Source organism: Arvicanthis niloticus, chromosome 4 (genome assembly GCF_011762505.2).
Source record: "Arvicanthis niloticus isolate mArvNil1 chromosome 4, mArvNil1.pat.X, whole genome shotgun sequence".
Classification (NCBI taxonomy): Eukaryota; Metazoa; Chordata; class Mammalia; order Rodentia; family Muridae; genus Arvicanthis; species Arvicanthis niloticus.
Genome location: NC_047661.1, coordinates 117,775,701 through 117,791,517, shown reverse-complemented (window position 1 = coordinate 117,791,517; position 15,817 = coordinate 117,775,701). Strand labels below are relative to the sequence as shown.

Genomic DNA, 15,817 nt, shown 5'->3' with positions numbered 1-15,817 from the left:
AGCTCTAGATCAAGAAGAAGAGGTGCCAGAGATGAGCATATATCAGGGGTAACATCAGTCAATACTGAGGAAATGTTCTGACACATGAATGGGATATTGACATGTGACACACAAATATGATTTAGTAAAGGGCAATGGTACAAAGAGTTCAGCAAATAAGACATAAATTTCAGTGGTCACGCCGTCTGTTAGAGAGTGTCAACATGGAATGTAATATGAAACTACATATTATAGTGTGATCAGCCTTCATGCCGCTCCAGAGGAAAAGGCTACATGTTGAGAAGGGCCCTGTGAAGATAAGGGTCCATCCCTACTGATTAGCACATCACTGAACCGGAGAACTTTCATAAGGAAATCTCTGTAACTATCTATTTAAAACAAAAATGAGCTTCATGTTGAATTGATTATCATTGTTCGAGAGGTACTTTTCTTCCTTTCTGAGCTGTCATGTTGTTAGAAAATAACATTTTGGGACTGTGTTCCCATGCACTAATAAAGCTTGAGCATAAGTAGAGAATCTCGGTCTAGGAAACATCTAGTGTGTTCCCACAGAAACACTGCTCAACATCATTTTAACAAGCTAGAAGAATCAATAAAAAACAAAAACAAACAAAAAACAGAACAAAAGACAACACTTGATTCTTCCATAGTCTGATTGCTACCAGATATAAAATACATTAAAATCTAATGGGATTTCCTCTGGTACTCGGAAAGAAAAAAATATTAAGGTGATTTCTGAGGAACTATGGTTCAAATGCAGAACCCTAAGTTTTTTTTTTTGTTGTTGTTGTTTTTTTTTTTTGTTTTATTTTTTTTTGTTTTTTTTTTTTTTTAGAACTCTGACTAGGGACTAGAGATTTCTAGGCATTCATACATTCCCATCAGTTTTGTACCCAAGAGTGTCCAGGTGCAGTGACTCACACGCAATGCGCACATATGCCTTCCGACTCTTCGTTGTGCCTGCTGAACTCCAGGCGACACACTGGCACCAATAATCTTCAGGCCCAAACAGTTCCTCCACCTGCTGGCGTGAAATTTCAATGCTCACTTCTCTCACAATGAGACCTGACAAGAGAAACAAAGGTTCAAGTCAAGAGAAAAACTGCACTAATGAAACATAAATGCTGTCACATTCCCAATCCCCGCCCAGGGATCCCACTGATGCCATTGATCAAAATATAGTTGCTGCCTCTCACCTATCACTTTCTGAGGGCTCCAGTTACTGTACTCCATACATGTATTCTTTTATTTGCTATTTCAAGTCTTCAATATTTATCTGAAGATGAAGGTGGAATGGTCTATAACCCACAAAACAGCATTTCCTCCTATTTAATTCTGTAATAGTCATTTTTTTTTTTAACCAGGCAATGGTATCATCTTGACTCTCCTGTTTCCTAAAGATTCGATTTTATTTATATAGGTTGTTTCTCAGATGCCCAGATACTGGAAACAGCTTTTCACAAACACCTTCCTAGTAATTCACACACACACACAAAATAAATAAAATGAAAAAAAAAACAAAAAACCCTAAACCTATAAAATCAATGATAATTTAAAAACTACTTTAACAGATATGTTTAAAATATAATAGTAAACCATTTTATTGAAATAAATTATAGCTTCAATTAATAAAGTATGAGTTTGAAAAGTTTTTTTTTTTTCTGTATCATCATCTAGAAGCTCAGGTTTCTCTGTAATTGTGATGTAACTGAGATCCCAGTGAAGTGTCTTCAGCAACAGTGTGGAAATAATTTCAATATTTGTATTTTGACTAACAAAAAAATTGAACCAAGGCTCTAGGACTACAATTTCAGTGGTATTTATTTGAGGTATTAAGGCGATTTCAGAGATTCATTCTACAATGTGTCTCTATGCACTGACCAGGAGAGATTAACTGAGTGATATCTGTGGGCAACTGCCAGTGCACATAGAGTTTGAATGGACACATTTTCAGTACGGAGTGCTCACTGACAGCAATGGTGCAACACCCATAGAGAGCAAGGGAATTTACTCTGAGTCAAGTATGGACACAGAGAAAATAATGGAATGAATTACTTTTGTTTACAAATTTTATATCTATCAACCTAATCACTGTCCATTGATCCTTTATCAACTAGCAGTTATGTTAAAAATGCTATATTTGACACTTGTGGCATCAATGGGATCCCTGGGGAGATGTGGCTGCATTATGTTTCATTATGTTTCTTGTACATAGTGCTTAATAATTTGGATTTCTTTCTGAAAACCATGTATAACATGGGGTATTTTAAAGTAGATGGCTTGGACAGAGGACTACTGAATATATATATGAAATAAGCAACATCTGTACATTCATGTATGTGTGTGTATTTAGAGCTTAATCTGTTACAAAGTGTTAGATGTATAAAAATATTTTTATTATAGGTGACAGGAAGAGGTATGGCTTCTGGAGACCTGGAAAGGAAGACCCCAAATATTTTTCTAACGACTAAGATATACTCAAATCCTTTCAGAGATGTCAGAGAAATTCATAGGCACCCAACAGAGATAGGTGCCATCCTATGGCGAAATGAGCAGTATTTTCTACCAAGAACTTAGGGAGTTTGAGTCATAGTCCCTTAGATCTCCTGAAACTTGAGTTACATTGAAGCCTAGGAAAGCATGTATCACCTATCCAGGGCACCTATCCAGGGCAGGACAAGATCCTGAACAGACAACTCTATTGTCAGATGTTTATAATTTAATGGTATTTCAAAGCTTTAAGATTATCAATTCGTTTATATTTATGTAATAGCCAGCTTAAAAGGTAATTTTAGGTAAATGGCATAATCCAGCCCTCCACAGGCCAGCTGTAAAAACGACACAGAGAATTTTACTCATCATGTCTAGCTAATACAACAATCTTCAAAAGCAAAAATCATTGCTTTTTTATATTTCCTGGGTCTTCCTTGGGTTCTAGTTTTCCAACCTTGCTTTAGTTTTCCCCATTAACATCTAGAAAGCTCTGTCAAATAAGGAAACACATCTTCTTCTCCCAAGCTCCACCTTCTTTTTCTCAGTACAGCATTTAGTGCTTTTACCTGCTTTCTTGCTAAAACATGCCCTCTTTATGTAGAAGTCCAGTTACTGGAAATAAAACTCTTCCTTTAAAGTTGTTGCAGGAAATTTAGTCACCGACAGCCTGATGAAGCAGCAGTGTGTATTTACTTCTAACTATAGTGGCTCTTTCTAAACTGCAGAACAGCAACAAATGGACTACGGATATTAAAACCACATACAAATATTTTGTGTCCTGAGATGATAAACTCAGATTTTATTTCCCTCCCATTTACTTGAAGTAATTACTGGAAACCTAATTAAATGTCGGTGGAACTTTCCTGGGCTCAGTGTATCCTTAAGACTGAATAGGTTCATGAGTGTTTCTAGTAACCACAAATCTGAAACCTTTTAAGAAGCCACAGACCAACCCTCCTGTTACAGGAGCTATGCATAGTATGAATGTTCTGAATTATGTGACCCGGGCTTCCTGTGGGCACTGGAGTCCAGCACACATGGAGGGCTGTCTTCAGCTTCACAGACACCCCATTCAGGAGTGTATGAGCTAATTACATTTGTGTACAGTTACTTGGCTGTAAGGCCCCTACCCTTTACATTCCAATATTTGGTCAATGCTAGAATAAGAAGGACTGTAGCATGAAATATCTAATTTTTAGAGCTCCAGATTCCCTAAAAGCTTCTTCATACCCAGACTCTCACCTGCATAGTTATGTGCAATTTTTTTCATTGCTGTAGGTAATTTTATTACCTATGACATTTTGCTCATCAAACAAGAGCCTAGTGATTTCTGTAAAAGTAAGTAATATCTTTTCTCTTTGAAAGCAAAATTTCAGATCTTCTTGAAGTCCTGAGATGCAAGAAACAAACCTTCCTGAAATGTGAAATGTCATCAGCATTACTTCCAAGGAAGACTGCTTTGAAGAGGCTTTGGGAACTTGAAATGGGTTTCAGGTTATTTGGGGATTGGGGGAGGGCTACAGTATTTACACAAATACAAATGAGTAGTTTCCATCACATCTGATAACATCAAAGACTTTCCATCACTTTCTTTAATAGTGGCATCTCAGAGATGCAGGCTGTTTGAAGTCTGCAGTCATTAGTGTCTATAATAGGATTCATTGTGGTTTGGGAAGCAGAATGCAAGGAACTGATTAGCTTGTTATACCAAGTACACTTACAATGAGTATGAGCATGCACTTGGTAATGGGGAGTTTCAAATGGATATGAGTGAGCTGCTTGTGAAACCGCATATAAGTAAAACAATGAAACCTTCATATTATCATAGTTTGATCACAAATATATGTATCATTGATTTCAAAAACTGTTGTTCCCACAGAAACCTGATATGCAGTCCAATCAAATGACTGTATATTAAAAGTTCACTAAAGTCAGGTATTTTGTTAAGTAATATTAATGAAAAGTTAGGATTAATATCACTCAGCCTGAAGTTGTTAATTTATTGAATGAAAGGTCTTCTTTATAGGTCAACTCTTAAATTTATGCACCAATCTTTCACAATCATCTTGTAGATTTACAGATGGATTGACATACAATAGAATCAAAGACAGAAACCAAACAACACCATTAAATAAAGAAAAGGTCTTTGACAAAGATCCAACATCCTTTCATGATAAAATTTATGGACAGTCTAGGAGCACATGAGATATATGTCAACATAATAAAGGTAATATACAAAAAGTCCATAATTAACATTTTGATAAATGAAGAAACATTCAAAGCATTTCCACTAATATCAGGAAGAGTATAAGGGTGTCTACTCCTTCCACTAATGTTCAATATAATCACTTGAGGTCTTGACTACAGTAATAAGACATAAGAACCAGATAGAGGTAATGCAAATAGAAAGGGAGGAAGTCAAAGTAGCCTTATTTGCAGATGATGAATTTCTATATATAAAATAACCTAAATATTCTACCAGCCCCGACAACTAATAAACACATTCAGCAAAGTAGTAGGATACAAAATTAACACACAAAACCCAGTAGCATTTCTATTTACCAACAGTAAACATACTAGGAAAAAAATCAGAAAAATAATATTATTGATGGTAGTCTCCACAAAATTAAAGTGCCATTCAGGCTCTACTATTCTATCTGTAGCAATGCGACTGCCCATGAGCATGACCAGTGGATACTGAAGACACCTGGGAGTTCAATGTCCTTAGGCAGCAGTGACCTTAGCAAGAGAACAGATTCTATGGAAGCATCTTCAATGAGACATCTCATTTTAATCAGGAGAACAAAGACTATTTAAACCTTTGGGCGTTAGTAGGGCTATTGGGGTAAGTGTATATTATTAGACTGATCTAGGCTGTTGGAGGTGGCTCACTTGCATAAAGAGGAATTCCAGGTGCTAAAGGACATGATCCTATAAGGGGTAAGAAAGTTTAACCTGGCTACTGGGATATATGACCTTCTCAGGTGGGCAAAGGTCTTAGGGCACAGGGCTATGTGCACTGGGTCAAGGAGGTGCTGGGCAAGTAGGGACCGATCCTTCTCCTGCTGATCTCAGGGAGATAATTTGGGTGTTTGGATATGCCTTGACCCCATAGACTCCAGGATTGTCCCTGAGGGCTCCCTGGGCCCACATACTTGTATAGTGAGAACTTTAAGATCATTCTAAAATAAATTTGAGTGACTAACCAACCGAGATCTGATTGGATTTAAAGTCTGCTCCATGAGATGAAACCAATCCATGACACTGCTTCTCTAGCCAAGACCCTGAGACTAGATAGACCATAAACATAGGGGAATATTGTTATTCTAATGAAACATAGCAACTAAATGATCCCTAAAAACATAACCATAGAGCAACATCATCAACCATGCTCAGACATCATCAAAGAGGACTCCTCCTGTAGAAGACAGAACCAGATATAGCGACCCATAGCTAGACAACGTGCAGAGAGTATGGGACCCTGGAAGACTCAGTCCTAAATGAGACATCTCCATCAGTTCCCTCCCTACACAGCTCATGGAATCCTGTGTAAGAAGAGACAGACAATTTTAAGAGCCAGAGGTGATAAACACACGAAAAAAACAAGGCTCATATGAAGTTACACAGACTGAGGCAGCCTGCACAGTGCAAGCACAGGTCTGGGGTCCCAGGGCTGGGAGGGGAAGTAGACACAATCCCATACCTCTAACTTAGAATCTATCATCAATTGGTAGTACTTGCAAAAGAAAATTTACTTTTCTCCAATACTGGGCATACAAATCTCTCTTAAAGCCATTTGGCATGCCCAACTATAGATGGCCAGCACAAAAATGCTATTTTTGGAGATTTTCTTGTCTCATAAGCATTTATCTGGTCTGTTTTTTTAAGTGTTATTATATATATTTTTTGTTTATATGTCTTCGATATTTGTTTTCATGGAACTTCTTTTTGCAAATGTGTATGCCTATTCATATGAATAGAGATATTTTATGGTACTTTTTCTTTAGCTCTTTGTTTTTCTGCTCTTTTTTTTTTTTACTTCATTACCTTATTATTAAAAAACAGGAGTCTTCCTGTTTGTTTTGTAATGAGAGAAATTCATGAAAGGATGTGGACTTGGAAGGATGAGGATGTGGAGAGGAGCTGTAACAAGTGGAGGGAGAGGGACCACAATCAGAATATATCGCATGAAAAGAAAACTATTTTCAATGAAAAGTTTAATTAAAATTAAAAGAGTTAAGGAAAAGAACAGCAGATGGAAAGATCACAAATGCTCATGGGCTGGTCGCATTAATATTATGAAAACATTTTTTATTGCACCAATATTAACCTATAGGTTCAATAGTTGCAACATTAACATTTTAAAACAACTATTCACCAAAACTGAAAAAAAGTTAAATTTAAAGTTCACATGAACCAGAAAAGACTCAGGATAGCAAAAACAATTATAAATGATAATAATCTTATAGGAGTTATCAAAACCCCTGATATTGTGTTATATTACAGAAGAGTCACTGAAAACAGCATGGTAACTGACATAAAAAAATCAAATATGTCAATCAACTGAATAGAACTGCAGTCCCAGTTGTAATCTTAGGACCATAGGACCAGATGATTTTGACAAAGAATATAAAAAATATATGTTGGTTAAAAGCCAACTGTTTAACAAATGGTGCCAGTAAAATTGCATAGCTGAGTGTAGAAGAGTAAAATTAGATATGTCTCTCATACAGTATAAAATTCAGCTCCAATGGATTAAGGACTTCAACCTAACACATGATATCCTGAGTCCATTAAAGGAGGAGAAAATATATTTCAATTTATAGGCATAGTAAAAAAATTTTTGTATAGGACACCAGCATCACCAGCATTTGGGTCAACAATTGAGAAACAGAATTTCATGAAACTAAAAAGCTTCTTTACAGTAAAAGACATGATAATTACATTGAGGAGGAAGTCTGCAGAATGGAAAAATATCGTTGACAGCTATACATCTAGAAGATAGTTAGTATCCAGAATATATAAAGGATTCCCCAAAAATCTAAACACCAAGAAAAGAAATAGTGTAATTTGAAATTGGTTAATGAAACTAAATGAAGAGTCCTCAAAGGAAAATAAAAAATGGATGATAAATATATTTTAAATGCTCAATCTCCTTAGCTATCAGAGAAGTGAAAGTTCAACATAGTTTGAGATTTCATATTACCTTAGTCAGAATAGCTGAGACAAAAAATAACAATAAATGTTGGCATGGATTCAGGGGAAAGAATACTTATTCAGTGTTGATGCGAGTGTAAACTCATGTACCCACTATGTAAAGCAGTGTAGAGGTGCCTCCAAAAGCTAGAGAGAGATACAACACAGTATAACGCACCTGGACCACTCCTCAGCATAATCCCAAAGGACTGTAAGTCCTGTTACAGAGACACTTGCTCATTCATGGTCACTGTTACTTCATTTATAACAGCCAGGAAAAAGAAACGGCCTAGATCAACTAATGGATAGATAATGAATGTAGTACATTTATAGAATGAAACATTGTTCAGCTATAAAGAAAGATGCAGCTATGTAATTCACAGGTAAATGGAATGAGGTAGAAATAATCATTCTGAGTGAGGTAAAAATGGATCTAGAAAGACAAACACTGCTTATTCTCTCTCACATTTGGATGCTACATTGAATCTTAAGATATATATATTTAAACTGTAGTGTTCCAGAGTTCAGGAAATTAGTGAAGAAACGGCATGAAATTGGGAATAGAATGCAGCAGACATATAGGAGACTGATTATTCTCAATAACACTGGAAGAATTTGAGAAGGTAGAGGATGAAAGGGCAATATAGACAAGAGAGTATATGGAAATATGCTTAACAATAAAGATCTTTGAAAAGACTCTAAGATGGAGTACCATATAACAGGGACACATTGTTTCTCCCAGATACCACAGGTTATCATTATATGAAAAGTCCAGTACTGATAGCTAGGTACTGATAACTTATTTTTGAGTTCTTGGCCAGTGGTGTCCTATAGATCTCCCCTAAGAACATGATAGGCAATCACTCTCAATCTTGGCTGTCCTCCAGAATTTGATGGTGATACCCTATTACAGAAGACATCACACACTTGATTCATAAAACAAAGAAATCAAGTTAGTACCAAAATAGAAACTTCATCCTTACTAGCTATCTTTTATACTAGAACACTCTATGCAGGGTACTAGAGAGGAAAATTAACTGATAGCCTTACTCATCTGTGACTTCTATGAGCTACAACAGTATCCAGTTGGCATGATAATGTTCACTGTCATTCTTCTGCATCTGTGATGCACTCCCAAGCATTTCACTGAACCTAGGAGCAAACAGACTTAGGGGCTATGTGTGTCTGTGCTGCACTTCTCATTTCCTTACAATGACTTTATCTTTCCTATTGCAAAAGGAAGTTATGAGACATCATATCTTGCAGGCTTGACAATTTAGCTTCCCCTAGCAACCCCTGGATTGGGAACAGGGCTGCAGAATCCTGACAAATCTCATTCCCGGACATTCACAGTTAGACCATGAGCTGGTGGGAAATGCACATAGTTGTAGGTAGTGGTGCTCTGGAATGCATTACAATGCCTTATTGAATTAGTGTGGTCTCCTTCTCAGGCTCTCGTTCAGGCCCTAATCCTATTAGTCTCCACTAATATGATCTGAAATATGAAACATGCCAGCTCTAAATGTCTTAATGTAAATTAAATCACAAAACCCTTGTCATTCTTTGAAAGGATATCTATGTTAAAAATTGTTAGTTGTTCCAACAGCCTCTACCTTTCAGTATAATAATGAAACTACGGTAACTTGAAAGGCAAGATACTGGTTTATGTTAGACAAAGTTATCTGACAATCATTAATGATATCAGGAAAAGTAAACCCTTTAAACACAGTTAATGATTTTTAAGACATTTTCTATGAATTTTAATATAACATTCAATAGAAGTAGACTAATATAAACAAAACTACTTACACAATTTTGAAAAGAAACAGTAGTGTGCTATCCTTATTATGACAACATTTTTTCTAATACTACTTATCCTTATGAGGAAGATGAATTTAAGAAATAAAACCTAGCCGGGCAGTGGTGGTGCACGCCTTTAATCCCAGCACTTGGGAGGCAGAGGCAGGTGGATTTCTGAGTTCGAGGCCAGCCTGGTCTACAGAGTGAGTCCAGGACAGCCAGGACTACACAGAGAAACCCTGTCTTGAAAAACCAAAATAAATAAATAAATAAATAAATAAATAAATAAAATAAAATAAAATAAAAATAAAAAAGAAATAAAAACCTAAAAAATTGAGTCATGAAGAAACAGAAAATCTGAACAGATCAACGATGAGTAATGAGATTGACTAATAAACTGCACAGTAATAAACTATCTCCCCCCAATAAAGCTCAAGGAATGATGCTTTCATTGCTAAGTGATGCCAAATATTTAAAAAACTAAAAATAGTTTTTTTTCAAAATCCTCACAACATTAGAGATGGAACTTCTCATATTCCTTTTACCTGAGCACCATGGCCCTTAAATAAAAACTAGAAAAGGACAGTATAAGTAAAAGAGCAGCCAATGACTGAGGTGGATGTGATGTGAAAATCCTCCAAAACCCAGGGAGCTGATTTCAATAGCCTATTAAAATGATCACATAATATTATCACAAGGGGTTTATTTCTCATATGGAAGGAAAGTTTATCTTGTATAAATCAATCCATGTGACATGTCATATTACAAAATGAAGGGAAGAACTTTCTGATCATCACAGTATGAAAAGGTCCTTAAAAAGCTCACATTGTTTCATGGTTCAACACAGTAGTCACAACAAATGAGATAGGGAATGACTACAATGTAACATAATACAGTGATACACTTGCTAATCCCTCAAGTAATGTCATTCTTACAGGGAGAGTTGAAAGCATTGGCTCTAAAGCCTTGAGCAAGTCAGAGACTTTCATCTTCACCACTTTTATTTAACACAGTACTTGTTGATAGTCCTTACTTGAATAATAAGGCAGGAAAAACAAAGAAATCCAAAAGGAGGAAGATATACTGCCTCAACTTAGAAAATAACATTACCTTACATGTAGAAAATTCTAGATTGCACCAAAAAACATGTTTGGATTAATCAACAAATTCATTAAAGTTTGAAAGATAGAAAAATAACACACACAGAGACACACACACTCACACACATACACATAATCTGTGCTATTCCTCTACATTGGAATCAACCTAGAAACACGAAGTGAGCAAGCCCAATTAAAATACTCATAAAAGAAACAAAAAAGAAATTATTTAATATGATCTTAAACAGCTCTACAATAGAAGCTACAAAAGATTAATGACAAAAGGCACAAATTAATAGAAAGATATCATATATTCATAGATTAGACAGATTAATATTGGTAAAGTACACACACTCCTAAAACAATCTACAGATTCGATGCACTCTTCATCAAAACAATGCTTTTACCAAAAGAAGGCCACAATCCTGGAATCTATATAGAACCAAAGAAGATACCCAAAAGAGATCTATGAAGAAATACAAGAAATTGAAGGCATTAAATTACATACTCCCAAGTCTACTGCAAAATTGCAGCAATAAAAACAGCATGGTCCTGTCATAAACAGACACATGAGTGTAAGGGGGCAGGGAGGCAGAAGCAAATTCATATCTAAGCAAAGGACTTAGGAATTTCTTGAAAACAGACATAAGAATACCAACTATATGAAAATTAACTCAGCAGCATAAATAATGGTAAATGGAAATTATCTTAAAATATGAGCTATCCCTCACCAGGGATAGAATGGCCATTGTTTACAAAGGACAAAAGGTAAGTGTTGACAACGCTGCACAATCAAGCTCTTGACACAATTGGTGGGACCCGACATTATGACAGCATTTATGAGAAACAGTACAAACGGTCATTAAAAAATCAAAAGCGGAACTAATTTGATCCAGAAAGGCCTGCGTAATTCTTAGGATGGTCTAGATATTATTGCAGAGATTTCTTTGTTTCTCAATATGTCTATGAGCACATTGAAGGTATTTCTCAGAAACTTTGCCATTCAAAATCTGTAGGAGGTTACATGGAGAGAGATGGCTAAAATTGAGGGCCCTTTGAAGGGCAGTATAAAAACCCAATAAAATAGAATCTGCTAAAATATATACATATATAAAGGGGGTTTAAATGAAGTCATCGAATAATGGGGGAGACCCAACTGGCCATCTCTTGTCACCAAATGAAGTTTCCAGAGTCAAGATTGTATGAAATCTATTTTACTTGTTGGACAAAGGTGTCAGCATTTGCCACACTATAAGTTGCTCCCCACAAACTGAGAGCAAGGCTCTGTTGCTGAAGACAACTCCAATACAACTCATTAAAAACTGAGAAGTTGTGCTGGTGCCTACATTGAGCCTTCAAGTTTATGTGCTAGCATCTTTGGCACAGGGACTCTGCATGCTAACACACACAAAAAAATGTAAACACCAATCCAGCCACAAACCCTTTGACCTACAGTAGTGTTCTGCCTACACAATATGCTAGTGTAATGGTGGCACAAAACTTGTGGGAGTGACCAACCAATATCTGATTTGATTTAGTGCCCATCACATGAAATACAACTCATACTCAGCACTGCTTGGCTGACCCAGAACCTGAGACTAGACAGTCCAGGCATCTAAACAAATACCACTGTTTTAGAACAAATAGACAACACCAAAATGTAGCAAATGACTCCTAATGACCATCTATTATACCGTCAACCATCCTAATGTTGCAACCCTTTAAGACAGTTTCTCATGATATGGTGACCTACAGTCATAAAATTATTTTTATTGTCAGTTCATAATTATAATTTTTGTAGTTATAAATCTATAAATGACAATATAAATATCTGATGTGCAGGATATCTGAAAGTGGTCACAACCCACAGGTTGAGAACCAGTGTGCAACACTCATGGGTCATTGCAATCATCAGAGAAATTTCCTCCTGCAGTTGATGGGAGCACATATAGTGACCCACAGCTAGACATTATTCAGAGAATGAGGTATCTTAAAACACTTACTCCTCAGTGGGGTGGTGTCTCCATCAAATCCCTCTTAGGGTTCACAAAATCATGTGAAAGAGGAGGCAGAAGGGGTACTAGAGCCAGAGGGGATGAAGGACTCCAAGAAAGCAAGGCCCTCTAAATCACCATGATTAGCATTCAAGAAAATTCTCTAGGACTGAGGCAGCATGTATAAGGCCTGCCTGGTTCTGCACCAGGTTAGTGCTTTTATGTGGTTCCTGAGTGTGTGAATAAGTGGGTCTCTTCTTGAGCTCTTTTCCTTCTATTTGTTTGTTTTGTCCAATTTTGATGTGTTAGATTTTGCTATATTATATTTGTATTATATGATATTCCCTTAAAAGTCCAGTTTTTTTCTTTTCTAATGAGAAACTGAAGTGAAGTGGATCTGGATGAAAGAGTACATAGAAGGTACTTTGAAGACTAGAGAGAGGAATCCATAATCAGGATATACTATGTGACAAAACTATCTATTTTAACTGCAGGGAAAAAAATCTACCTTGTATGAATTATACGTATTCTCCAAGTTAAACCATAAAACCCCAATTTTAGCATAGGCACAGAGCTTGTCTAACCACAGCTTACAATGTAGTTCTGTGCACTATTGTCTATATTGACCTACTTAATAAGAATGAAACACAGTTTAGAAAATTCGAAAGCTCTTTGAAGAAAGATGGGGTAAACTGGACTCAGACACTGGAGACTGGAGCACTTGGGGTAATTGTTGAAGCAGGATTGGGTACAAAGAAATTGGGAGGGATGTAAGACAATTCAAAAAGAATAGCATGAATAAATAGATGGTAAAACAAATAGACCCTTAGATGTAGAGGAGCTTATGTGTGCTGTGGAAAGAAGTGACTTTTGAGTGAGACAGGAGACAGATTCATGGTTAGCTCTGAGTCTGCAGTGTGCTGTGTGGAACAGGAAGACTGGAAATTCTAAATAGATGAAATGACATTTTTTAAAAATGGCACATGCTTTAGAAAGATTAATCCCTGTTTACTAGTAATTTCTCTTGAAGAGAATTTCAGTAATTTTCATTTTAATTACTATAAAATTGTATAAGATATATCACCTTGCATTAAGTCATTTATCAGAAGTGTTGGAACCTAGTTGCTTGTTTGTTTATTTAGTAACCTTCTGAAAATACTGATAATGGAAAACAGGCCTATTTATGAGGAGTAATAATTGTTTGCATTGCTGGCCTTTCATTCTGCACTTACCCCAAATGACTTGGAATCAAGCAGTAAGAGTAGCCAACTTTGAGTGACAACTACTTCGAAGAGTCCAGACTCCATATACTGTCTTGGGGGTAACAGATTTGTTTCTCTTAAAAGAAGTATTATTTCTGTCCTTAATAATAAAGGTTTAAAAGAAAAAAACTGTAAATTTCGAGTTAACATATTAGCTTTCTTGGGACTTTTCTGCAATGAAACAAATTCCTATCAAACACAATAGGGGGGTTATGTGGGTAACTAAAATAATTTTGTTCTGTATTTGTACCTGGCTTCTGGTAAATCTTAAGGCTATTAAAGGCTTGATTTTCTAACATAACATAAAATTTATTCATTTTAATCTTGCTGGGTTGTGAGAAAAAGATGTTAATAGGATCAAAAATGAAGTTTGATACTAGAAATTAAGTGATTTCTTACATCACTATCTAATAGCACCTGCAAGGCAGGACATCCAGCCTCTGGCTTGGAATTTTTGAGTAGTCTAATAATTATGGGCAGAATACACAAACTTTGTATTTAAAAGAAGTTATAAGTGGGTAAGTAGAGTCAAGTCTTCTATAGTAAGAATCACAGTGGTAAGAATCACAGGTTACATGCTGTATCAGGTCTCTAATAATGTCCAGAACATAATAAAGGCTTGTAAAAAGGATAGATTAATGAAAAAACATTCCTTAAGGATAATATATATATATATATATATATATATATATATATATATATCATATATGATATATATATATATATATATATATATATATATATATGATATGCCATTATATTTTAGAGGTGAGAAACAGTCGTGATAGTAGTTATATAACTTCTACCTAGTCAGAAAAATGTAAAACAAATCCTATAATTTAAACTCCAAATATGGCAGGAATTTACTCTAAAATTCAAGGAACATATAGTGATCCCACTCTTTAGAGCCTCCATGCTGTTCCATAAAAGCTGAGAAAATCAGATTTAATGTAGTGAAAATATTCTTTTCATTTTTCTTCTTAAAGAACTCTCACAGACCATATGAAACCCAAGAAGAAGGAAGACCACACCAAAGTGTGGATGCTACAGTCCTATTCAGAAGGGAGACGAAAATAATTTTGGGAAGTAGAGGGATTTAGGAGGGAGAGAGGAGTGGAAGGAAAAAGGGGGGAAGTTCTGATACTGAGGAGATGAGGGAGAAGTATAGAGGTTCAGGAATTTGAAAAGAGAGAAGCAGTAGGGGAAGGGGAAATGGGATAACCATGAGAAAGTCCCAGATGCTAGGGACCCAAGATGTTCCAAGGATCGAACAGGGAGGACATTAGCTAAAAAAAATTCAATAAAGTGGAGATAAAACCTGTAGAGACCATATCCAGTGGATAGGCACGGCCCCCATTTGAGGGATGGAGCTACCTACCCACCGCAAAAATATTAATGCAGAATTTCCCCTGTCAAAAGGAAATACAGGGACAAAGAGTGGAGCAGGGACTGAGGAAAGGCAAGCTAGAGACTGCCCCACCTAGGAGTCCCTCTCATCCACAGACACCAAACCCAGACACTATTGCTGATATGGAGAAGTTCTTGCCAATAGGAGCCTGGTATAGCTTTCCCCTAAAAGGCTCTGCCAGAGCCTGATCAATACAGATGAGGATACATACAGTCAAACTTTGGACAGAGCATGGGGACCCCAATGGAAAAGTTAGGGCAAGGACTGAAGGAGCTGAAGGGGTTTTCAACACCATAGGAAGAACAGCAATATCAACCAACAAGACCCCCAAAGCTCCCAGGGAATAAACTACCAACCAAAGACTATGTGTGTGTGTGGGGGGGGACCTATGGCTCGAGCAGCATGTGTAGCAGAGGATGGCCTTATCTGGCAGCACTGGGAGTGGAGGCCCTCGGTCCTGTGGAGGCTCGATGACCTAGGTTAGGGGAATGCTAAGGTGCTTAGGCAGGAGTGGGTGGGTGTGTGGGGAAGCACCCTCAAAGAGGCAGAGGGAGGTGATACAGG

The 15,817-nt window shown here is 36.6% G+C and overlaps 1 protein-coding gene across 2 annotated transcripts in view; it reads right to left on the bottom strand.

The window, feature by feature from the left end:
- Window positions 1-15,817, bottom strand: part of Unc5c (unc-5 netrin receptor C) — a 338,360-nt gene that overhangs the window by 108,406 nt on the left and 214,137 nt on the right. For both annotated transcript variants that reach the window (XM_034501256.2, XM_076933307.1), the window contains exon 3: window positions 922-1,065. In XM_034501256.2, coding sequence (XP_034357147.1) covers window positions 922-1,065 — 144 coding nt within the window. The remainder of the gene's footprint in view (window positions 1-921; window positions 1,066-15,817) is intronic.